General features: G+C 47.1%; 1 protein-coding gene across 1 annotated transcript in view; it reads right to left on the minus strand.

Moving 5' to 3' along the window:
• Positions 1–1,193: 1,193 nt before the first annotated feature.
• ZNF512B (zinc finger protein 512B) overlaps positions 1,194–27,051 on the minus strand; it is an 82,223-nt gene continuing 56,365 nt past the window's right edge. The window contains exons 13-17 of the mRNA XM_073580848.1: positions 21,854–22,048; positions 21,539–21,640; positions 20,390–20,452; positions 20,216–20,314; positions 1,194–15,502 (exon numbers count right to left, since the gene is read on the minus strand). Coding sequence (XP_073436949.1) covers positions 15,224–15,502; positions 20,216–20,314; positions 20,390–20,452; positions 21,539–21,640; positions 21,854–22,048 — 738 coding nt within the window. The 3' untranslated portion in view covers positions 1,194–15,223. The remainder of the gene's footprint in view (positions 15,503–20,215; positions 20,315–20,389; positions 20,453–21,538; positions 21,641–21,853; positions 22,049–27,051) is intronic.

A 27,051-nucleotide genomic window follows, 5' to 3' on the forward strand; every position in this document is an offset into this window, starting at 1 on the left:
TCGCAGAGACTCTTCACTTATCCCAGAAGGCACTGGGAATATGCAAATGATCTCTTCAAGACTCTTCCCCTGGTTTTATAAATATATATATATCTGTCTCAATGACTTGTGTATATATATATATATATATACATGCATTCTATGTGTCTGTATCTATTATTTTGTTATAAACCGTCATAGGGCTCCATTATATGTCCATTTTGCAAGGCGGCGAGAAAATCTCGCCATACGGATTACATACGGATGCAGACATGCGCAAATTACGCGACCACACCTTGCTACGGACCGTATTTTGCGTCGGTTAGTGTGACCCCAGCCTTATGGTCACATAGGCAATTTCTTGCAAACTGCTTTGTTAATAGATTTTGCTGCTACTTACCTGTGACATGTGAGCACACCTTTATGTTCCTCTATCAACAGCGGCAAAGTACATCAGCAGCGGGCAGATCAGGACACACGGCGCGGTTTACTTTAATACGGTCAGAGTGCTGTGATCAGAATTTCGTAAGGGAATCTGTCAGCAGGTGTCTGCACTCCTGAAAGAAGTATAATGTAGAGGCAGAGAGCCTGATTCCAGAGATGTCACTTCCTGGGCTGCTTGTTGCAGTTTTGATAAAATCACTCATTTATCTGCTGCAGAACTGACAGTTCTCTAAATGCTGAGCTCTATATATCCCCACCCACACCACTGATTGGCAGCTTTCTGTGTACACTGTGGATAGGCAGAAAGCTGCCAATCAGTGGTGTGCGCGAGGATATACAGAGCTCAATACTGAGAGGACTGGTAGATCTGCACAGTTAAAATGGATTTTATCAAAAGGATATCAAGCAACCCAGTAAGTGACACACTGCTGGAATCAGGGTCTCTGCCTCTGCATCATTTTGCTCTCCCACAATGCACCACAGCAATCCCAGGTGAGCGGTCACTCAGATAAGCAAATAGGAAAATGGCAACATTGAAGATGCATCTTTAGATGTGACTGGAGTAGAAAACATGATGCATTTCAAAGCAATAGTTAAGCTAAGGGTCCTTGCTGGTAAATGTTCATTGTGGGCACTGGTGGTGGAGTATTACTACATGATAAGTGAAACTTGCCAATCAGGAATCTGGGTTCGGGTGACAGCCATACTAGTCTTTTGTGTCTTTAGGGTGAAGTGTTGCGTACAGTTACACGGAGACACACGAGTCCACGCCAGGTACAAGAATCATCATTTTATTGTAATATGAAGCGGATGCTAAATAATGAACATCGGAGAGATGACAGATGGGAGGAATACAGGAAACTGGCAAACACAGAGCTTCACTTGAGTGCGTAAATCAGTATCTGCTCTACACACCTACAAAGCTGCGGCTGAATATCTGGTCATATATGGATACAAATAAAAGAGGAAAGAGGATGGTTATGGGGGAGCTTCAAGGCCAACCAAGACTGGAATATAATATAGAGCCAGGACTGCACACGGCTTATATAGTGTAAAAGTGAAGCTCTGCTCGCGAACCTCATCTAATCTCCAGCCACTGCTCATCTTGTGCCAACTGCGCCGTCTACTCCAGTCACTTCCAAAGCTGCACTCACAATTCTGCTTTCATCTGTCAGCACTGTGCAGACTAGCCCATCAATGCAGCACTTAGCTGACCTTATACAAGGCTGAGGACACCCGCTGCGCTCAGCATGCAGGTAGCACGCATCCCCGGTGAGTCTGCGGAAATGTCGCTTCCTAAATGTCACAGTGAATTTCCGCCATTGTAAGCTAGTTGCTAACAGCTCGTCTAGTCTTAACGGCCATGCAATTTGGGCAAAAGCATGCAGCCATTATCAACAGGAAAGTTATTAGCAATTAATTTCTAATGATGCAGTGGAAAGTTGCTGCGACATTTAGAAGATGCTTTTTTCAGCAGATGCGCCCTGAGCACTAAGTGTGACCACAAGGCTAGAGCTATATGTTGCATGACATTGCATCCTCTGATTTCCAAAGGTCTCGCACTAACAAACAGGCAATCCCTGCATATGTTGCAGCTTTGGAACAGCTGTGAGACATGCAGCTGCAGGAACTCGAACACATTATTCAAGCACACCGAAGACACCCGGTTAGCATCCGAGCATGCTCAGATAACCCTTACCCGAGCACGTTCGCTCATCACTACTTGTGACTGCAGACTTGTGAATCTTCTCACTGCGCACACTGCAAGGATTCGCCAGTGTCAATACCGTGAATGGCGGTCATGTGACTGCAATTCTGTAATATGCATACTCCTGGCCATAATCAGACTAGATGGGCGCTACTTTACTAAATGCAAGAGTATTGAAGGAACCAGAAACAGTCTAGTCGGATTGTGGCCTGAGAATCCTCAAAGCGTGCAGTGCAAGCAAAGTGAGGATTCACTAGTCTGCAGTCACAGAGTGGCGACTGTAGACTTGTACAGTCATGGCCAAAAGTTTTGAGAATGACACAAATATTAATTTTTACAAAGTCTACTGCTTCATTTTTTCTAATGGCAATTTGCATATACTCCAGAATGTTATAAAGAGTGATCAGCTTAACAGCAATTACTTGCAAAGTCAATATTTGCCTAGAAAATGAACTTTATCCCCCAAAACACATTTCAAAATCATTGCAGCCCTGCCTTAAAAGGACCAGTTAACATCGTTTCAGTGATTGCTCCATTAACACAGGTGTGGGTGTTGATGAGGACAGGGCTGGAGATCAATCTGTCATGATTAAGTAAGAATGACACCACTGGACACTTTAAAAGGAGGCTGGTGCTTGGCATCATTGTTTCTCTTCTGTTAACCATGGTTATCTCTAAAGAAACACGTGCAGTCATCATTGCACTGCACAAAAATGGCCTAACAGGGAAGAGTATCTCAGCTAGAAAGATTGCACCTCAGTCAACAATCTATCGCATCATCAAGAACTTCAAGGAGAGAGGTTCCCTTGTTGCCAAAAAGGCTCCAGGGCGCCCAAGAAAGACCAGCAAGCGCCAGGACCGTCTCTTAAAAGTGTTTCAGCTGCGGGATCGGGCTACTAGCAGTGCAGAGCCTGCTCAGGAATGGCAGCAGGCAGGTGTGAGTGCATCTGCACGCACTGTGAGGCAGAGACTCTTGGAGCAAGGCCTGGTCTCAAGGAGGGCAGCAAAGAAGCCACTTCTCTCCAGGAAAAACATCATGGACAGACTGATATTCTGCAAGAGGTACAGGGAGTGGACTGCTGAGGACTGGGGTAAAGTCATTTTCTCTGATGAATCCCCTTTTTGAATGTTTGGGACATCTGGAAAACGGCTTATTCGGAGAAGACCAGGTGAGCGCTACCACCAGTCTTGTCTCATGCCAACTGTCAAGCATCCTGAAACCATTCATGTGTGGGGTTGCTCCTCAGCCAAGGGAATGGTCTCTCTCTCAGTCTTGCCTAAAAACACAGCCATGAATAAAGAATGGTACCAGAATGTCCTCCAAGAGCAACTTCTCCCAACCATCCAAGAGCAGTTTGGTGATCAACAATGCCTTTTTCAACATGATGGAGCACCTTGTCATAAAGCAAAGGTTATAACTAAATGGCTCAGGGAACAAAACATAGAGATTTTGGGACCATGGCCTGGAAACTCCACAGATCTTAATCCCATTGAGAACTTGCGGTCAATCATCAAGAGATGGGTGGACAAACAAAAACCTTCAAATTCAGACAAAATAAAAGCATTGATTTTGCAAGAATGGACTGCTATCAGTCAGGATTTGATCCAGAAGTTGATTGAGAGCATGCCAGGGAGAATTGCTGAGGTCCTGAAGAAGGGTCAACACTGCAAATATTGACTTGCTGCATTAACTCATTCTAACTGTCAATATAACCTTTTGTTACGCATAATATGATTGCAATTATATTTCTGTATGTGATAAAAACATCTGACAAACACACATAAAAATCAGAGGGCAGCAGATCATGTGAAAATATAATATTTGTGTCATTCTCAAAACTTTTGGCCATGACTGTAGTTTTAGATTGCACAACCCCTTTAAGGCTTTTCACACTGCTGCACTGATTTAGTTTATAAATGCAACAGACGCCTCCTACTACTCACCCGAGCAGACACTGAACCGGCAGGGGGTAGCAGTGAGACCCAAGTGCTTGCTGGTGGAGAAATATGAATGCAGCATTGGATGTAACTGGAGTAAAAGACACCACGTAGGTCAAGACAATTTAAAGTCTATAGTTATACACGCATCGGAGGCGTCCATGTTGGAGACAATATTCATGACAATACCATAGATAGAGCCAGTTTTACCAAGGACACAGCACGCCGCAGTTTATAGACAATATGGCCACCTCTGTTGCTTCCTATAAATGGCGGCCTAGCTGCTCTTCTGAAGCAATGTTCCAGGTATGTACTATGACATAGTATCTTCTAAGTCTAGCAGTCTCCTGAGAACGGACATTGACCACTGGCGGATCGGTAAGTGCTTCTTACATATATAAATTAAACATTTCATATAATTTTATCGGAGTCGATAAACAATCACATCTATTTTTATTGTCCACTGTCTTCATTTTTGTGCCGTGTGTATTTCAGATTAAAGGGCCAGTAGAGCATGTGAACATTGCATCTAGGTGCGTAAAAAACCCAGCATCCAATCAGGAATTAGCGTGTGTCTGTAGTGCAATTCTATGGACCTTGGGTACAAAACGCAAAAGAACAGCGCAACGTTTATGATCTACAGTTAGGAACATGTATGACAGACAGTGTAACACGGAGCCGATGCTACACGTAAGGCTGGGACACTAGAGGGTGCGGATTTATTTTAGAGTTTCTTTAAGTTAGACCTAAATGAAGTTTATGCCATGGATAATTTAAAGGGACTGTTTGATGCCGCTCGCTTTCGCATCTAGAGTTGAGCAGTTCTGATGACGTTGCATTTCCACATTATACCAGGAAATGTAGAGGTTAACCGGAAGGCGAGAGGAGCAGATGACCTGCCAGGATAGGTGCCGAATCGCCGGGTGTAATGTATGTGTCCTAATCAGCAGGACACATGCACAACACTTGCCGATCTGGAGGTGAGCGATGCCGATAATTTCACATCACCAAATACCTGATTCCCATCTATCACACACGCATCTTATTAATTAGAATATTGGTGTGCGCACCATACTAGCCAATAGCCAAGTGTGGAAACGTAATGTCGTGGGCTCCACTCGCCTCTGGGTGAAGAAGAACAATTTCATTGAAAAGTTCTGACTTTCTAATATACCTGAATTCTTCACCAGGTTTAAGATTTCTGCTTGCTGCCAGTGAATGAAAATATTCTTGTTTAAATTTAGTTACCAGAAACGCGTCCCGCTGCTCCTCAATTGAAATAAATACAGTTTGCTTCCTCTTTTAAGACCTCTGTAATTTTTACTAAAATGCAACCCCCATATTATTACCAACTCAACCCCTCAAACTTAAATCTGTCCGCTGGGTTTTGCTATGATGTCCGGATCCCGAATACAGAGATGTGTCACTTACTAGGCTGTTTCAAAACAATCAGTGTTTTATCAACAAGAAATTATCACTATAAGACTAGGTGTTTCGGGCCTCTTCGTCCAACCACACACCACTACTGACTGGCAGCTTTCTGTCAATATACAGTGTACACAGGACTTTGCCAATCAGTGGTGTGGGCGGGGTTATACAGGGCTCAGCATTCAAAGAACTGCTACATCTATAGCACAGAATACTGTGATTCTGTCACAACGGTTGTACCCAGTAATCTAAGTGATACATCGCTGGATTCAGAGTCTCTGCCCCTACAACATGCTGTTGTCAGATTACATAGCAAAAAAATTGTACAGTAGATAGAGTCCCATTGGATCACCATAGACCCCATCATGAATGCTGCGTTCAAGGTAGTGGATCTTTATCAGTTAGATATCATCAGTTTTTGTTTTTTTTAGCCAGAGGCTGGTAAATCAAAGGAGAAGGTTTCGATTCACTGAAATCAAGCAGAGGTCTTGAAACTGGTAAAGTATTAAAACATCGAAACATTGTTTTAAGAGCTTCAGGCTGCTTTCTCGTCACAAGCCCTACAACAACCACAGTGCATCGATTCACTGACAGCAAGCATAATTACAAAAGCATACTGTTTGTCAAGGAGTATTTAACCAGTGACAGAATTTTGATTTTTATCCTCAGGCCTCTTTCACAGTTCAGTTTTTTGTTTCAGTTAAAAGCTGGCAAAAAGGCGGAAAAGCGGAACCGTTCCTAACTGATGTGAACGGAAGGCACAGGATCCTTCTTTTGACGGATCCGCAGAATGAAAAATTTTAAAGGAGAGAGAGAGAATTATTTTTCGTCCGCCAGAAAGGATTTCAGGGTTAATTTTCTCCCTGACTTCCTTTCCCCGGGCACGCGCAATGGAAAATGCGGATCCAACAACAAAAAAAAGTTGCAAGGTCCATCCAGGCATGCCGGCGGATAAAAAAAATTTGGCGGATCCTCACAAAAACGGATCCAACGGATGGCCAACTCAATGGGGAAAACGGAAAAAAACGCAAAAAAAATAATGGCGGATCCGTTTTTTTCAAAACCTGGCGGATTTTGACTGATGGTCAAAAATGGAAGTGTGAAAGAGGAACAAGATCCAAGATGTGAATTGAAGTGTAGATGTTAGGATTTAACTCATGAGGTTTTACAAAGACATTGCATTAACCTTTTTTTTTTTACAGTCTCCACAGTTGCAACTATTCAATGTTTTGCAGTGAAGTCACGGACTTGTAGACGATCGCCTCCATCACTCCGCATAAGAATCAATACAGCCATCTGTCAGAATACCGGGTAGTAAGGCTTCACAGAGAGAAAGTAATGGCTGAAAAAATAACTTTCTTATTTAGAATAGTCAGGGTAACACTTTTCAGAGCCACGTGGACTCCTTCATTATATAGACGTCACAGCATAGTATTCGATATTACATCAGGAAAGGCTCATGGGCTCAATGACTAGTCTGAGCCGACACGTCCTCATGATCAAGTCATATAGTGAGAGAGCAGAGTAGACTACTGTTTCATCTGCATAGTCATGGATGCCCTTGTCCTCCGCTGAGGATAAAGTGGAGCCCTTACAAAAAAAATAAATGATCCAAGAATCATCCAGAAAATTTGACGACTTTTTTCTCATTGGTCATCGGTTTAGTTGGGTTTTTATACAGCAGAAACTTACAAGACTAAATACAATTCCCTGTTACAGGAATGCAACATATCTGTAAAAATTGGATGCTGTTCTGAGGCTCAGTATGGAATCCGATTATTTTTTTTTAACACCCATAGACTTCAATGGGCAAGTCTAATCTGGCCCATGGAAGAAACTGGTGCATGATGAGGTTTTTATTCACATAGATTCAGTCTGGGAAAAATAAAACCGATCATCTGCACTGCCCAATTGAACAACATTTGATTTAGTGATTTCCATTTTGTTCACAGACAGGGCTCGGTCTGAAAATACAGTCGTGTGAACTAGGCCCCCGATGCCGTAGACAGAGACTTCATGGCTGTAGAGGACGCTGTACAGAGATGCACCTTAGACATTGCACAACCACAGCACATAGGTAGATGCTAATCACTCTAGAACAGGGGTGGGGAACCTCAGGCCCCAGGGCCATTTACAGCCCTCGATGACCTTTCATCAGGCCCCGAGCAGTTTCTCAGGGACCGCATTCTTGGGCAGGGAGCTGTATTTTGATTGCCACAAGCTCATTAATTTCTTCTTGCTCTGTTAGCGCACACACGCAGTGTTCACTACTGAACATTGAAGGGCATGCAATGAAAGATTAAGTCATGAAACCAGTGCCAGAGTCAGGATGTACTTTGTGGGCAGAGTTTGTACGGCCCCCGAAGGATGGTATAAATATCCAAATGGCCCTTGGCAGAAAAAAGATTCCACACCCCTGCTCTAGAAGAACCCTTTTTTCTCCATTTCTTCCCTTCCGCTGGCCTTTACCAAAGTCGTCTTCAGTTGCTGCTTGTTTCGTGAGGCTTTCTGTTTTGTCTTCAAAGCATTTGCGAACAAGTAACATCTTGTGACTGAGAAAAAGGGCAGTAGGAGCTCTTCTTATCTTGGTGTTCTGCGTAAGGGAGATATCATAGCGGTCACATACCTTAACATTGAAATGGTACCATCGGGAAGGAAAAGTCATGGCGATATGGAAATCACAGGATGCACAGACATGTTACTAATCTGCAAATGAAAAAAAAAAAGGAAAACATTTAAAAAAAAATCTCTCATCGCCGAAAAGGATAGACCTTCATTGCCGTTTTGCTCTGCAAACACCTTCTGACGGTTTGTGTAGACAGTGTTTGACGTTTCGGGACATGACGTCCAATTTCACTTGCAGTACAGAACGGATCCCTAGGCGCTATTGTGCTAATCTGACGATCTCTCCATGCGGATGTTCCCCTCTGTGCACCTCTTGCTGTCATTCCAGTTCCTCGTTGTCATTCCAGTTCATAGGCCCCGATTCATCAAAGTGATTATGGCAGAATTCTGGGGTAAATTCTGTGAAAAGGTGTACAATGTTTGCGCAATGCAAAGTTACGCAAAGTGTATAACTTTGTTTTGACAAAATGAGAGAGACGAGGGTGCAACGCCATAGGTTGTCTAATTCATGATGAGCTATAGCGTGCCTTATGCCAGAAAACTTCCAATTATAAGACGCGCCTGTGAGAATAATCAGGAGTGTCTGACTCTTATCAAGACCGGCCGGAGCTTGTCTATGGTACATCCTCCACGAGAGCAATCTTCATTTGCCCCTTTAGTTGTCTTCTGTGCTCTTTCAGACCTTTCGGTGTTCCTAAGTTCACCAGGGCAGTCCTCTTTTTTTAAGGGTGTACCAAATTGTTGACTCAGCCGCTCCTAGTCTCTGCTCTCTGATAGCTTCTTTCGCTTGCATGGATTCCTTATTGATTAAAAATCGGTGGGTCCCATGGAAGCTACTAAATGCAAATTCAACACTTCAGGACTAGTGATAAGCGAACGTGCTTGGAGAAGGAGTATACGAGCATGCTCGTGTGCTAATAACCAGTTGTCGTCGGCGTGCTCGAAAAATATGTTCAAGTTCCCGTGGCTGCATGTCTCGCGGCTGTTCGACAAGTAATCCCTGCATGTGTTGCAGCTGTCGAACAGCCGCAAAACATGCAGCGGTGGGGACATGAAGATATTATTCGAGCACGCCGAAGTAACATAGTTTTGTCACTCGATTAGCACCCGAGCATGCTCGGATAACACATTTTCCGAGCACGTTCGCTCATCACTAATCAGGACCCTTTATCTCCAATGAATGGGAAATAATGAGATGACCGCTCACACCAGACAATAGGGCTACGTTCCCATGAAGAGACGCCGCAGTGTTAAGGCCCCGTCACATATAGCGACTCACCAGCGATCCCGACAACGATATGAACTTGTCAGGATCGCTGGTGTGTTGCTACCTGATCTCTGGTGAGCTGCCAAACAGGCAGATCTCAGCAGCGATCAGGACAGCGACATACGGGTAACAAGCGACGCACGTCGCTTAGTTACCCGCAGTGTACATTAGATACCAGCGCGCTGGTACAGAGAGCTGGTAACCAAGGTAAACATCGGGTTTCTAAGCGTCACGCGGCACTTAGAAACCCGATGTTTACTTTGGTTACCAGCTCCAGCTCGCTGGTCTCCCGCCTGCCACATGCAGCGATGCGTGCTGGCCAGCGGGAGACCAACGATCAAAAAAATGTCCAGGCCATTCGAACACGATCAGTGATACCCGGCATTGGGGCCAGTCGCTGGTAAGTGTCACACACAGCGAGATCGCTGCTGAGATCGCTGTTGCGTCACAAAACTTGTGACTCAGCAGTGATCTCGCTAGCGAGATTGCTGTGTGTGATGGGGGCTTTACCTGCAAAGGAGGGGAGCCATGTAAAAGTGGAATCTACATCCACAACATAAATTGACATTCTGTGGTTCTTAAACGTTTATCTCTTGTCAAATTACGCTGCAGATATTTTTTGCATGAAATTTCATAAAACCTAAACACACTATGCCGACACTGTAAAACGCAGAGGATTTTCCACAAGTAAATACATGTCGAAACGTAGCTGAAATGAGCCTGTGAAAAATCAAGAAACAATGAAAAAGATTTCTGTCATTCCTAAAGAGTTATTGTGTTTTGTCTTACAGCTGAAGGTGCATACGCTTCAATCACATCTTGATCTCTTTTGTTTCAGAGGCTAAAAAATGAAAATACCGTTCCTGTCCAAATACTCCGCACCCAACTATATCAGAAAGTGACAGAACTTTTCACTATGCAATGATGAAAAGCGCTGCATCAGCAGGTGTGGTGTTTTTTTTTTTCCATAAACAGCGCCAGTGCTGTCCATGGCTGTGATTGGTATTGCCTCTAAAGGTACTGTCACACTTAGCGATGTACCAGCGATCCCCACCAGCGATAAGACGCGGTCAGGATCGCTGGTACATCGCTAAGTGGTCGCTAGTGAGCTGCCACACAGGCAGATCTCACCAGCGACATCGCAGGGGTCGGGGGTCGCTACTTACCTGTCACACTAGGCGATCCTGACGTCCTCCCGCCCACATACACGCGTCGCTAGTCGTCACAGCAGGAAGCCCAGCAGGAAGCTGACGACGAGAAACAGTCCAGGACGCTCTCGCGCGATCAGCGATAACCAGCGGGGGAGCGGTCGGAGGTAAGTATCAGACATAGCGATATCGCTATAACGTCACAAAAACCAGTGACGTTATAGCGATATTGCTAGCGATATCGCTTAGTGTGACAGGCCCTTAAGAAAAGTCCTATGTACACGACTATAACTGAGCTGCAATAACAAAGAAAACCATTCACCAGAGTGGTGTTATTCTCCCCTGTAAGTTATAATTAAATACATTTGGAACACCCATTTATTCATAGTGGGTCATACTGCAGTGTGTATCCTAGAAGTACGTCACTCAACTTTCCACAAAGAGTTCTTACCTCTGCACATAGCATTTACTTGGTATGTCTCTCAACTAACCCCCTGCTTTACCCCAGTATTATTTATGACCTTGTTTACTTTGGCTTGATCATATGCATCTGGTCCACTCTTAATTATCTGACCAAGAGGAGCACATACCACTCCTCTCAGCTTCACACTTGAATGCACTTTGTAGCACATATATTGCACAGCACAAGTCTGCCAAGACATTAGTCTGCAGTGTGTATCTTAAAAGTGTGAGATGATATGAAAATATGAATTAATCCAGAATTGAACCAGAAGGGAACAGAAGGTAACTGCAAAGAGTCACTGTAAACAATGTTTTTGTTTGTTTCCACTCTGACCCCTATAATCCTTCACTTTCTGCTAACCCCAATAATCCCTACACCAAGCAAGGAACTGTTCATCTCTTCTTCAATCCTTCCAATCCATCTTGCCTCTTCCTCAGATCTGTTCCTCAACATACAATCCTCTGTCTCCAAACACAGACAGCCCCCTCATGCCCTCTCCTGCTCCCACCTGCTAACATCCTCTCTGCTCCTCCTCACTGCCGGCGATATCTCTCCAAATCCTGGTCCTCCTCACCACATTCCCACAGTCACTTCTACCTCCCATCCACGCCCAATCACAACTTTCCGTAACCACTCCAACCTTATACACATTCGCCCAGCCCCAGATTCCCCAGTCCCACTAACAGGAGCTCTGTGGAACGCTCACTCTGTCTGCAACAAACTTTCTTTCATCCATGATCTTTTGATTACTAACAAACTTTCCTTCCTCGCCATCACCGAAACCTGGCTCACCTCCTCTGACACAGCCTCTTCTGCTGCACTCTCATATGGTGGATTCCACCTTTCCCACACCCCCCCCGCCCCAGCTGCAAGCATGGTGGAGGAGTTGGTTTTCTCCTGTCAGATAACTGCTCCTTCACCCCAATCCCACTGCCGCCCTCTGTTACCCTCCCTTCCTTTGAGGTGCACTCTGTGCGCATCTACTCCCCCTCCAACTAGCTGTCATATATTGCCCTCCAGGGTCAGCCACCACCTTCTTTGACCACTTCACCACCTGGCTACTTCATTTCCTTTCCACTGATATCCCCACTATCATCTTGGGCGACTTCAACATCCCCATTGACACTTCCCTCTTAGCTGCCACTAAACTTCTATCTCTCACTTCCTCCTTCGGCCTCACTCAATGGTCTTCTGCAGCCACTCACAAAGATGGCCACACACTAGACCTCATCTTCACCCGCCTCTGCTCCCTATCTAGCCTCTCTAACTCACCTCTTCCTCTCTCTTACTACAACCTACTTACATTCTCTTCCCTCTCCTCCTCAGGTCCACAATCCCCACCTGAAAAACTCGCACACCCTTGTAGAAATCTTCAACACCTCGATCTACACTCACTGTCTGAATCCCTCCTCCCTCTTACAGACATAAGTTCCCTACACAATGCGGATGCCGCAGCTGCTCTATATAACACCACAATAGCTGTAGCTTTGGAATCAGTTGCCCCTCTCAAACATACCAAAGCTCGCAAAATCAACAGACAGCCCTGGCACACCAGTCTGACCAAAGAACTGAGGCGGGCTTCCATGGCTGCTGAGTGGAGATGGAAAAAATCCCACTCCAATGAGGACTTCATCACATTCAGTCCCTCACTACTTTCAAGGCCACACTCGCTGCAGCAAAACAAACCTACTTCTCATATCCTCCCTGTCTCACAACCCTAAACAGTTATTTAACACCTTCAATTCTCTCCTCCGCCCCCCCAGCACCTCCTCCCTCTCCACTCATCTCAGCTGAAGACTTTGCCTCATTTTTCAAGGAGAAGATTGATAACATCAGAGACAGTTTTGGTCAATAACCCCCAAGTGCCCTTCCTCCTACCTGCCCTGCCCTCCTCCCCCAAAACCAACTTCTCCACCATTACAGAAGATCGACTCTCCACTCTACTCTCAAGATCACATCTCACTACCTGTGCACTTGACCCAATCCTATCCCACTTCATCCCAAACCTCACCACAGTCTTCATCCCAACCCTAACCCATCTCTTCAACCTATCACTAACAAATGGTGTTTTCCCCTCAAGCTTTAAACATGTCTCAATCACACCTATCCTCAAAAAGCCCTCTCTTGACCCATCCTCTGTATCTAGCTATCGCCCTATATCACTTCTCCCCATATGCCTCAAAACTACTGGAACAACACATCCATCTTGAACTATCCTCACACCTCTCTTCTTGCTACCTCCTTGACCACTTGCAATCCGGCTTCCGGCCACACCACTCCACTGAAACTGCCCTAACTAAGGTCACCAATGACCTACTAGCCGCCAAGGCCAAGCGACACTACTCTGTCCTCCTCCTCCTGGACCTGTCCTCTGCCTTTGACACAGTGGACCATTCCCTATTACTACAGACCCTCTCATCTCTTGGTATCACAGACTTAGCCCTATCTTGGATTGTGTCATACCTAGCAGACCGGACATTCAGCGTCTCCCATTCACACACCACCTCCTCGCCGCGCCCCCTATCCGTCGGAGTCCCGCAAGGTTCAGTCCTAGGGCCCCTGCTCTTCTCCGTTTACATCTTCGGCCTCGGACAGCTCATAGAATCTCATGGCTTTCAGTATCATCTCTATGCTGATGACACACAGATCTACATCTCTGGACCAGATATCACCTCCCTCCTAAACAGAATCCCTCAATGTCTGTCTGCTATTTCATCCTTCTTCTCCGCTAGATTTCTAAAACTTAATATGGACAAAACAGAATTAATCATCTTTCGCCCATCTCACGTGACCCCCCCAATGGACCTATCCATTAAAGTAAACGGGTGCCCACTCTCTCCAGTCCCACAAGCTCGCTGCCTTGGGGTTATCCTTGACACTGATCTCTCTTTCAAACCACATATCCAAGCCCTTTCCACTTCCTGCCGACTTCAACTCAAAAATATTTCACGGATCCATACATTCCTCAACCAAGAATCTGCAAAAACCCTAGTCCATGCCCTCATCATCTCCCGCCTTGACTACTGCAACCTCCTGCTCTGTGACCTCCCCTCTAACACTCTCGCACCCCTCCAGTCTATTCTTAACTCTTCTGCCCGACTAATCCATCTGTCCCCCCACTATTCCCCGGCCTCTACCCTCTGTCAATCCCTGCACTGGCTCCCCATTACCCAAAGACTCCAGTTCAAAACCCTAACCATGACATACAAAGCCATCCACAACCTGAGTCCTCCATACATCTGTGACCTAGTCACCCGGTACTTACCTGCACGAAAACTCCGATCCTCACAAGATCTCCTTCTGTACTCCCCTCTTATCTCCTCTTCCCCCAATCGCATACAAGATTTCTCCCGCGCATCCCCCCTACTCTGGAACTCTCTACCACAATATATCAGACTCCCCGCCTACCATGGAAACCTTCAAAAACAACTTGAAGACCTACCTCTTCCGACAAGCCTACCACTTGCAGTAACCACCAATCCACCAAACCGCTGCACGACCAGCTCTACCCTAGCCTACTGTATCCTCACCCATCCCGTTGTAGATTGTGAGCCCTCACGGGCAGGGTCCTCTCTCATCCTGTATCAGTCGTGACTTGTATTGTTTAAGATTACTGTACTTGTATGTATTATGTATACCCCTCCTCACATGTAAAGCACCATGGAATAAATGGCGCTATAATAATAAATAATAATAATACTGCCATAACATGGAAAGGCAGGGTGAATTAGGGATTATGGGGCTCGGGGCCTACTTTCTAGTGACTGTGAGGGTCCCATCGAATATGGATTTGCTGCCTCTCCTGGAGATCGCTTACTAGTTTAGGACATGTTTCTCACTCTCGAGCCTTCAGCCCGCATGGCACTGTGTATTGATTGCATTTAGTATCCAAGGTCCTGTATGGTCGCTTTTCCTTAGTGCAAACTTTGCACCCAAATGCAATGTTATCCCTGTCCCACTGTTATCCTTTCTATCAGCTCATTTTCTAGAGCTTTAATGTTAGACAGCGGACATCCTTTCCATATAGATTTACAGTATATAATAATATTCAATAATAACGTCACTATTTTCTATCCTGACTTCAAGTAGAAGCTAGACGATAATATACTGGGTATACTTGGTCCTGTGTTATAGCAGTGAGCACGCATAGGAATGTGGAAATCGATTGGTGCGACTACTGTTGGCTACTGAAGTGGGATCCGGACTGTGGCACTACGTGGTTGTCATTTCCCTCTCCTGGATGGGCCGCCACCTTTCTGCACTTTGCCCTTGGGGCCAATACAAACCTCGGAATTGCATGATGCTTTTTTAGTTTGGGTTTTTAGTGCAACTGGAGTCTCTTTTGTGAAAGGTGGAGTTGAGGCTGGAGGAAGACTTGGAGCTTTCTCCTCAAGCTTCACTTTTTTATTCTTGTCCATTGCATTAATCTCTGAGATATCTGGGGAGGGCTCTGGACTTCTTCTTTTAGAAGCTGATGAAGCAGCGGACATCCGGAACCAGTTCTGGGAATGCACAACCGGTAGTAAAACTGGGATTATTTTGTTGCAACTTTTTTCTCTTGATCCCATATAGTCATGAGCAAACGTGCTCGGATAAGGCGTTATCCCAGCATGCTCGGGTGCTAACCGAGTGTGTTCGGCGTGCTTGAAAAATATGTTTGAGTCGCCGCAACTGCATGTCTCACGGCTGTTAGGCAATCCATGCATGTGCTGCAGCTGTCAAAAAGACACAAGACATGCAGCCACAGGCACTTGAGCATATTTTTAAAGTATGCCGAAGTCATTCTGTAAGCACCCGAGCATGCTCGGGTAACACCTTATCAGAGTACGTTCGCTCATTACTAATTCTATGGCATATTACAAGTACATTTATCCAAGCCACCCTCCCCCACCTCCTCAACATAACACCACAAGGGTGTGCCAACTTCTCAGAGAAGAGGTGGACATACAGATATAGTCACCCTCCGCTACAGTCTATGGAAACTGCAGTTAGCATGCTCAAGGCAGACCTCGACACCTTATACCTCATTCAGACAACAGAGTTTCGAGTATGAGTGATATCCAAGGTTTTCATGGCGAGAACTCGTACCTGTGCTAGTCTATGGCGCTGTTCACATGTCCCTGATTTTTTGTGGACTGAGCAATCAACGGAAAATGGTGGAGACACGCACAATTTTGATCTGAGTGTCTCATCAAAATCAAGAAAACAAGTATATAGGTGTGTGAGATAAATAGGACCGCACTTGTATTACAGCCGAGTGAGGTCTGATTTTCACAGACTGCCATATTGGAGAACCTAAATTTTTCTCCACGTACAAGAAATAGTAATGACACTTGGACCACACTCTGATCACAATTATTAAGAAAAACAGATATCTTAATGAGACCCAAGAGGTTTACGGGGGATTACCAATCTAACAGCTGTATTACACTGCAATATAAAATTAATAGAAAAAAAATCGTAAGAAAAATTTACAGCATTTTTTGGATTATAAGACACACTTTCTTTCTCCCAAATTTGGGGAAAAAATGGGGGTGCATCTTATAATGCGGATATACCTTACCGGCCGCGGTGGAGCAGGGTCCCAGGGTAGCTGCTGGAGGAGGAAAGAGTGGCGTGTTGCTGCAGGCCGCAGGCTAGGATGAGGGGGTGTTCCGATGTGTGCCACTGCGGATGAAAATGGCTGCGGTGCTCTGTGGTGTGGGGGGCATTTTGTGAAAGCCCGGAGCCCCCCTGCACATCCATTACGGCGATGCAGTGACCTCTGGGAAAATGGCTGCCGGGGGCGGCGCATGCTCAGATTGAGATCTCGGCAACGAGACTTCATCCCGAGATCTCGGGAGACGAGATATCATTTCCAAGATCTCAATCTGAGCATGTGCCGCCCCGACGTACATTTTCCTGGAGGCCACCACATCGCAGTAATGGATATGCAGGGGGGCTCCGGGCTTTCACAAAATGCCGGCGGAGCCTCCCAGACCACAGAGCACCGCAGCCATTTTCACCCGCAGCAGCGCTCATCGTAACACCCCCTCATCCTAGCCTACGGCCTGCAATAACGCGCCACTCTTGCCTCCTACAGCAGCAACCCTGGGACCTCGCTTCACCGGAGCCACCACCTCCGGTAAGCAATAAGACACACGAATTATTAGAGGCACCACCATTTTATTAAAAATAGTGCTTTTTGTGTACTCACTGTAAAATCCTTTTCTCCAAGCTAATCATTGGGGGACACAGAGACAGTGGGTGTCATGCTGCTGGCTACTAGGAGGACACTAAGTAAACCAGAAAAAAAGCTGGCTCCTTCCCTGCAGTATACACCCTCTCGCTGGCTGAGATTTCTCCAGTTCGGTGAAAAATCCAGTAGGAGCATAAACAGTCAACAATGACCATAACTATGGCAAAACCTATGAATGCTACAGTGAGCCAATAGGCTAAACAGGGTGGGTGCTGTGTCCCCCAATGATTGGCTCAGAGAAAAGGATTTTACGGTGAGTACACAAAAATCCCTATTTCTCCTACGCCTCACTGGGGGACACAGAGACAGTGGGACGTCCTAAAGCAGTCCCTGGGTGGGGAGCATACATCTGCTAATACCCTATGTACCACTGAGTCAACACTGAGGTACTACCGATTGCAGGCTGCGTCTGCCGAGCTGCATCCTGAAGCTTCAAAAACTGAACGGGCAAGGTAGTCAATTTGACGATCGGAGGGGTTTCTGACTGAGGAGCCCTCAGAGACGGGTAGGAGTGTTTTAGAAGCAAGACGCGATACAGGAGGGTCCACCGAAGGGGACTGTAACCAATCCTTCATTAGGTTTGGAACAAAAGGGTATTTAGCCTGAGTAGACTTTTGCCCTGTGAACCGCTTATGTGGCCGATCCCTATGTTTCTGGACAATTTCCTTAAACACAGGATGGCTGGAAAATAACCTGTGCACACACTTGGTTTTCTTAAATGAGATAGCGTGTTCCGGAGCGGGAATATTTTCCTCATCCAACTTCAGAATCCTGTTGACTGATTCTATAAGAGAATCAAGTGACTCTTGATCAGTTGGGGGATTCTGAGGGGCTGACGTGTCAGTTTCGAATTCAGAGTCGTGCTCGCTGTGAACCTCAGGAGAGGGAGAACGAGAGACAGGAGTCGCCGATGCTGAGGCGCGAACGTGACTAGGGGACGCGTCATAGGTCCGCTTTCTAGAGACCTGACCATCCCTTGAACGAGTATGGCCCCTGCTGGTGGACGTTCCCGGCCGACGCCAGAGCCCTCCTCGGGAGGTAAGGACGCTTTCTGACTTAAAGAGTCCTCCCGGAGGGAGAATATAGCCTGGGTCAGGGACTCCACTGACCGTGACAGGGACGCAGCCCAGTCAGGGGTACTAAACGCAGGAGGCCCGTCAGCAGCGGCGGCGAGGGGCGTTGGAGCGGCCGGGTCGCAGTCCGTGCATAACCGATTAGTCTGTGCACTGGGTAAGGCAGACTTGCAAGTGGCACACACGGTAAAAAACGCAGTGTGCTTCTTAGCAGCCCATTTGGCCTCCTTAGATTGAGACATAGCGCTCCTGAAAGGGTTAACGGCAGAGTCTGTCTGCAGCTGCAGGGAATGTGCCGGGAAGGGGTTAAGCTTTAATCTGAGGGCAGATGCAGCTTACCCACAGTCCTGTGCTGTGTCCCCTGGGAGGAAAGCGGTGGCCCTGTGGTGTAACCCGGTATCCGGCTGTCCAGAGCAAGCATAGCACTCCTGAAAGGGTTAACGGCAGCTGAGGTAAAAGACGTGGCCCCCGAGATTAGAATTGAGCGTCTCGTAAGGAATGAGAGGCGCCAAAAGGAGAGGGTGGCGCTACTGAAATTGCGGCCTAGAAGGCCGGAAAAGCCGGGGACTAAATTTTTGGCCTACCCACGGTAGGCGCCGGGGGCAGCGCCATTCAACATTCAAATTGCGGCCTAGTAGGCCGGAAAAGCCGGGGACTAAATTTCTGAATTTCTGGCCTCCCCGCGGTAAGCGCTGAGCGGGGGGGGGGGGGGGGGGGGTGTGGGGGGTGGCGCGAACGGGCGCCAGTGTACCGCCACTGACGCTAAGTCAGTGCTTCTCTCGGAGTCAAGGACCCGACCCCATACCTCCACACTCCTGTGCTCAGGCAGGTCGCACTATCCGGGGTCTTTCAGCTGCAGGTGTTTCATCCTCCGGGCGATGTAGCAGAGCTGGAGGTCTTAAAGGGGTATTGCTCAATCGATCCACCCTGTGGCAGGGGGATGGAGAGCTCTGGGGCTGATTCAGGGCTCCGAAAAGCGCTGCTCAAGTCCTCTCCATGCATTCCTATACTTCGTCCTGTTGCGCTTGCCCTTGTATACGTGGATTGCCGACCGTAAGGGAACCATCGTCGGAGGAATCAGCCCCGTTCGTCGCAGGAAAGTGTACGGGGAGGTATACTTTGCGTGCTTGCCTGTTGTTGGTTTGGGGGAGAGCGGGCCGTAGAAAGGAACGCCGCCCCCTTCACTCCGTTAATTCAAAAATAAAAATTTGCAGAAAGTTCAAAAAATAAAATAAAAACGGTGGGGTCTGAAACCAAACCCAAGTGCCTCCTATAGACACTAAGCAAGAACTGGGGAAATCTCAGCCAGCGAGAGGGTGTATACTGCAAGGGAGGAGCTAACTTTTTTCTGGTTTACTTAGTGTTCTCCTAGTGGCCAGCAGCATAACACCCACTGTCTCTGTGTTCCCCAATGAGGCGTAGGAGAAAAAAGTTTTTTTTCCTATTTTTCTCCTCAAAATTTGGGGTGCGTCTTATAATCCGCAAAATACGGGTATATAGGTTATTCTCTGTCGTTAGTATAGGCAAAAAACGAATAAATTCAGGGGGTAAGAAAGCTGAGACGCCAATGATCCCAAAAGTGGAGCTCTGCAGTCAGTTCTGAGTGGAGTGAGAGTCCTTCACATACGCTACTCCATTCCTATTCAATGGAGGAGCACATGCTTGACTTTCAAGCTGCTCAGTACAGACTCTGCAAAGTACCTTTCTCGGGATCATGGGGTCCTAGTGAAATAACTTATATACTTGGTACAACCCCCTAAAGTAGTAAAAAAAGAGACATTATTGGTGGAAAAATACGGTATCTGTTATACCTCTGACATCCCCTCTTATTAGCTCAACAGTAAGCGAATACCTCCTCGCTGCCTATAACAGGAGCACAATTCTCTGCCTCCTCGGTTCCTCACCTGTGAGTGCGTCTTCAGGATGTGATACTTCACTCCACTTTCAGAGCTGAACTCCTTCTTGCACAACAGACAACTGTACTTACCCCCAGAGTGATGACCCTGTAAAACAAAATAGCAGCCAGATGAAGACCATCACTTGAGGAGACTGAAAATTTTGAAGTATGAATGTGGTACCTTGTTACAATTTGCTAGATGAGCCTTCAACCCAGACACGCTTGAGTATATTGCTTCACAACACTGCCAAAGCAAAGTAAGGGATGAGTGACGGGAAGGCATTAAAGGGCATATCCCCTATAAAATAATTCCCAATAACACATGGACTTCTGTTAAAAGTTTTAACACAGGATTCAGCTGTTTCTCAATTTTATCTGCTCCTGGGTAAGCTGGGTGACAACCCCAATGGACACTGTGCAAATCAGTCCTGTATGGCAAATATGCATTAAAAATAAAGAGCAGGATTCAAAGGGGTATACTTTCTTTGTGTAGCGATGGAAATGATGCCATGTGGGTTGTCATCAAATATTATCCAGCTTCCTTCATATTGAGAAATTTAACTTTTACCACTTAATGGTTAATTTGTAGTTTAGTTCTGAATGTTCTTAAAGGGATTGTCTCTTTTAAAAAGTTATTATCCTTTAGATTCAGAGATTACAAAAAACTCTCAAGAAATTGTGCTCTTACTCGTCCTTTTGGAGTATAGCGCTGCCTCTAGTTGTTCAACAGCCCTGCGGATATAGATGGCATGAGCCGCTGAGCTCAGTGATTAGCTGCATAGCTGTTGAGGTCATTGCTGCAGCCAATCAACAAAGACCGGAGCAGGGGCGAGAGGTAGCACTGGACCCTGGAAGAGTAAGAGCTCTTTTCTTTTGTGTCTCTGAGCATATGGGAGAATAATCTTTGATACAAGATAACCTCTTTAGCCCATCAGCAAAATAAATGTCTCTTTGTCATGAAAGTTTATAACAAATAGGTGTACTGTAGGTAAACGTATCAGATCACACTGCATTGTCTAACCTGAACACAACCCTCTTCATAGGTTTGTTCAGGTTTTCATTCTCCTGATGTAAAATGTGTGAGCAAAATACACACTCTTATTTGCCTTGCTAAAAAATCGTAAAACAAATCTTACTAATTTGGAGGGGGAAAGGTTTACAAGAGAGTATATTTCGCTCACAGAATTTGATGCCGAAACCCGGGATCAGACCAGAATTATACCATCTGGATCTCGAGTGAGAATGGACTTTCCAGTAAAGCTGAAATCTTGAGAATGACTATGAAATATTTGTATCTTGTTTCCCTCTCCACAAGCCCATATCCACTCACATTATTGGGGCAACAAATGAAGCCGTTCTCCTTTACAAGTGCTTTCCAGCGATCCAGGAGCTGGGGGTTAAAGGTCGGCAGGCCGGGACGGAGGTAGTTCAGCTGTCACACAACATGCATGTTAGACATCCTTAATGGACCTCAGATATAACTAGACAGATGCAGAAAGTATTCTCCAGATGTGACATGACAGCAGGCATTATCTGTAGAAAATTCACCTACCTTCCCATATTATGCCAGGAAGTATTACTTGCATCGCTAAGCACTGCACCTGTAAACGTTAGACGCCATGTAGGTTTATAATCTGCCTCTCACCCGCTTGGTATCAGGAACCAAATCCTCCCTCATTCTCCTCCGTCTTCCTTCCCTCGCCAATTCGTCCTCTGCTATTTCCTGTAAATGGAAGACTGCAACTTGCGCTGAGTGCCTCCTGACCCTGCCACTTGGGGTCCGTTCAAAATCATCCACCACCTCTGTCTGCTCTGACTCTGGTTGCAGTTCTTCAGAATCCTGGAAGAAGAGGGAAGGAATATTTTTTCTATCTTTCTAAATTACTTCCTAAATCACAAACCATTGCCCCTGCCCCCAGAAATGCCACGGCTCACATGAGGCCAAGGAAAGTAAACCACAGCCTTCTGGTGGCCATAAATTTAAAAATGCCTTTTTTATTCCATCAATTAAAAAATGCAATGTTCCCATCTATTAAAAATAGGGACTTTTGTGTACTCACCGTAAAATCCTTTTCTCCGAGCCAATCATTGCGGGACACAGACAGTGGGTGTTATGCTGCTTGCCACTAGGAGGACACTAAGTAAGCCAGAAAAAAGTTAACTCCTCCCCTGCAGTATACACCCTCTAAGCTGGATGAGATTTCTCCAGTTCGGTGAAAAAAGCAGTAGGAGCATAAACAGTCAACAATAACCATAACTATGTCAAAACCTAAGAATGCTACAGTGAGCCAATAGGCTAAACAGGGTGGGTGCTGTGTCCCCCAATGATTGGCTCAGAGAAAAGGATTTTACGGTGAGTACACAAAAATCCCTATTTCTCCTACGCCTCATTGGGGGAAACAGACAGTGGGACGTCCAAAAGCAGTTCCTGGGTGGGGAGCATACATCTGCTAATACCCCATGTACCACTGACTTAACACTGTGGTACTGCCGATTGCAGGATGCGTCTGCCGAGAGCTGCATCCACAGAGGCCTGAGAAGGAATTTGGTAATGTTTTGTCGCACCCTTGCAGACCTGTTCTGCCAAGGCCTGGTGCCGAATGGCCCAAGAGGCGCCCACTGACCGGGTAGAGTGCGCCTTAATCCCTACTGGGACAGGCGCATTCCTGACACGGTAGGATTCTTGAATCGCCAAGCGAATCCACCTGGCTAGCGTTGCTTTTGAAGAGGCTAGACCCTTCCTATGCCCCTCTGGAAGTATGAACAGGGCATCTGAGTTGCGGAAGGGAGCCGTCCTCGAGATGTACCGTCTCAAAGTCCTAACCACATCCAGGGTGTGGAGGGCCTTCTCAATGCGATGGACTGGTGCCGGACAAAAGGAAGGCAAAACAATTTCCTCATTGAGATGGAAAGAGGATACGACTTTGGGCAGGAAGGACTGGGACGTCCTGAGAACTGCCTTGTCCTAATGAAAGTTCAGGAACGGAGGGCGGCAGGACAGGGCCGCCAATTCCGAAACTCGTCTGACGTAACTGCCACTAGAAAAAACATCTTACAAGAGAGGACGTCCTGTGGCACGTCCTGCAGCGGTTCGAAAGGAGCCTCCTGTAAGGACCCGAGAACCAGGTTAAGGTCCCATGACTCCAATAGCCTTCTATAAGGAGGCGCCACATGGGAGACTCCCTGAATGAACATCTTGACCTGAAGTTTGGTGACAATTTTGTGTTGGAATAGCTCTGACCCGTGAGCGAGCTAGGCGCGAGGCCTGACTTTAATCCGGATTGAAGGAATTCCAATATGGCCGGAATGGAAAACACCAGAGGGGAACGACCATGATCCTTGCACCATGAAAAGAAGGTTTTCCAGGTGCAGTGATAGATGCGCATGGACACAGGCTTCCTAGCACTAATCATGGTGGAAATCACGTCGTGAGAGAATCCAGCCCGTGCTAAAATCCAGAATTCAACGGCCACGCCGTCAAAGACAGGGCCCCAGAGTTCTGGTGGTAAATCGGGCCCTGAGAGAGTAGATCAATGCGATCTGGAAGTCGCCAGGGGACGTCGGCGACCAGTTGTATCAGTTCTGCGCACCATGCCCGGCGCAGCCAATCTGGCGCGACTAGGATCACTGGTACTCCCTCTGTTCTGATCTTCTTGATGACCCTCGGGAGGGAAGAGGAGGGAAGATGTACGGGAGCCGGAACCGGTGCCACGACAGAACTAGGGGTGTCCGCTCCGATGGCACATGAATCGCACAATAGGGCAATGAATCGAGGAACCTTGCTTAGTCTTGAGGCCATGAGATCCACATCCGGAGTCCCCCAACGATGACAAATCTGCTGAAAGACTTTCGGATGAAGAGACCACTCTCCCGAGGCAAGGCCCTGGCGACTGAGAAAATCTGCCGCCCAATTCTCTAAGCCCGGGATGTGGATTGCTGAGATGGGCGAATGGTTGGTCTTGGCCCAATGGAGGATGTGACTCACTTCGTGCATGGCCATCCTGCTCCAAGTACCTACCTGGCGGATGATATACGCTACAGCCGTAGCGTTGTCAGATTGGATCCTGATGGGGTGATCTGCGAGGAGATGGTGGAAACTCCGTAGAGCTAATCTGATCGCACGTATCTCCAAGATGTTGATGGGGAGACGTGACTCTCGAGTTGACCAACGACCCTGTGCAGTGTGGTGACGAAAGACCGCACCCCAGCCCAGAAGACTTGCGTCTGTGGTAACTACCAACTATCTTACTGGGAGAAAAGACCTCCCTTGACTCAAGGAGGACTTCAGTGTCCACCTGTCATGATCCAGCGTGGATCTGACAGATTAAATGGATAAGTGAACTTTTTTTCCTTTGGCTAGGTGCCAAAGTGATTGCCCCCGGTGACCATTAGAATTATTACACGTGGTGTCGTTCATTCTAAGTTGCCCCGGTGGTGGTGAGTGGTAGTGCACTTTAGTTTCTTTGGTTTAATGTGCACTTAATTATAAATCAGGTGTGAGGCTCTTTAAAAGAGTTCAGGTGTGTTTGATGACTGTTGGTGATATTGTGTGTTAGTCATTCACAAGGAAGCCTGGGTGAGGAAGGAGCTGAACATGAGTCCTGCGCAGCCCAGCCAGAGGGGATGAGTGGCAGCTATGTGGTCTGCAAGAAGGGCTGGCATGGCGTGGTGGAGTCACAGTTTATGGTGTCGGCAGGAAGTGCTTGCATGGCTTGGTGGAGTGACGACTATGGAGAGAGTTGCACTCAGCATGCAGGACTTGGTTGCTGAGAGCTGGACTCAAGCATGCTTGACTTTTTGGGCAGGAGCTGAACTCATCTTTGGGACTCTGTTACTGGAATTCTGCAATTGGTGGTGGACTCTGCTCCAAGGCTGCACTATGGTGAAGGATCCAGTTATGGTGATGGATCCGGGTGGAGGAGAAGATGCACACAGGTGGTGGGCTCTGTTGCTAGGAGCGTACGCAACAGAGCAAAGCTAAGTGGTGTTTCCCCTGCATTGTCATTTTTCCTCATGTGTGTTTTAGTGCAGTGGTGGGATTAGTATCCGCACCGGCCAATTCCCTAGTGAGGGTTTAGGTTCAGGGCGAGCTAGGGTTTTTAGGTTCCTGTGCGTCACCCGGTGCGGAACCGGCATAGGGAACGTTAGGAGTGCAGGGACACTGGCTCAGGGGAGTTCAGGATGTCTCCACTTCCCTATTCCCTATTGCAGGGCCCACCATTGTTAATGTTACCCAGGTTCCCCCTTTATTATTTAAATTCGCCTCACTGGAGGCGGGGTTTCCAGACTACTGTATGTATAACATGTAATACCTAAATTCGCCAGTTGGAGGCGGCGTATCCAGCTGCATGTTTAATTATTATAAATTCGCCCCACTGGAAGCGCTGTATCCAGGGTCACGGGTGACTTATGGGTTCGCCTTGCGGTACTCGCTGCGTCCAGACACACGTGACCGTGACACCACCACTTGAGGGCTTGTCTGACCCGCAGGGACAGAAGGAACCGACGGTCCAGGGAGAACGGATTCTTGTCCCAAGCTAACAGCAACGCGCGTTGTAAGGGACAGAGATGGAACTGTGCGAATGGAACTGCTTCCATCGCAGCCACCATCTTTCCGAGAACTCTCATGCTGAAACGAATGGAGTGAGAAACCGGTCGGGAAAGAGACCGCGCTGCCTGTTGTAAGGCTTGGGTCTTTTCTGGAGGGAGAATGACCAACCCGCGGGGAATGACCAACCCGCGGGAGGTGTCCAAGATCATTCCTAAAAAGGAAATCTGCTGGGCCTGTTTTAGGAAAGACTTTTAGAAGTTTATCTTCCAGCCCAGGCGAGAAAGTGTATTTACTGTTATATCCACGGATTCCCTGCAGGCTGGAAGGGACGGACCCTTGATGAGCAGGTCGTCCAGATACGGTAACACCACCACTCCCCAAGAGTGAATAATGGCCATGACAGCCGCCATGACCTTGGTAAAGACCCTGGGGGGCGGTGGCGAGTCCGAAGGGCAAGGCAATGAACTAGAAGTGTTCCTCGTGAATTGCAAAACGCAGGAACTGCTGGTGGGACGGGCAGATCGGAATGTGAAGGTAAGCATCCTTGATGTCGATGGATGCTACGAACTCTCCTTTTTCCATGGAAGCGACAACTGATCAGAGAAATTCCATTCAGAATCACCGTACCCTGACAAACTGATCTATCAGTTTGAGATCCAGTATGGGCCGTATCGTCCTGTCCTTCTTTGGAACCACAAAAAGGTTAGAATAAAAACCCCTGAACCTTTCGTAATGAGGGACCGGAATGATGACTCCGTCCCTTTGCAGAGCCTGAACAGCCTGAAGGAAGGCTCGTCTTTTTCTTAGGGGGGTGAGGACCGGAAAAAACGTGTCGGAGGGGGGGGACGAAAATTCTATCTTGTATCCAGAGGACACCAGCTCCCTGACCCACTTGTCGTGGACGACCGCGAGCCAGGTGTGACTGAAGGAAAGTAGACGACCGCCTACTTTGTTGGTGTCCGCCGGATACCGCAACAAGTCATGGTGTAGAAGATCTATGGGGTCTGGCTCCCCTAGATCCAGATGCCCTTGGCCTGGGCTTCCAAGAGTGGTTAGGTCTGTATGAGACCTGAGAGCCTCTGTCTCCACGCGGGGACCGACTTGATCCGGAAAAGAAGGTAGTGGAGGACAAACCGGAATTGTTGCGAAAAGGTCGAAAACGCGTCGGCTGTTGGCTCCGAAACGGCTGAACAGCCTTTTGTTAAGGAGGGAATTTACTCATAGGGCAAGGAAGTCAACGATCTTTTAGATGTGGCATCCGCCCGCCAGTCGCGGAGCCATAGGACTCTTCT

Source organism: Dendrobates tinctorius, unplaced genomic scaffold (assembly GCF_039654945.1).
Source record: "Dendrobates tinctorius isolate UK_male_01 unplaced genomic scaffold, ASM3965494v1 ptg000065l, whole genome shotgun sequence".
In the NCBI taxonomy this organism is placed as follows: Eukaryota; Metazoa; Chordata; class Amphibia; order Anura; family Dendrobatidae; genus Dendrobates; species Dendrobates tinctorius.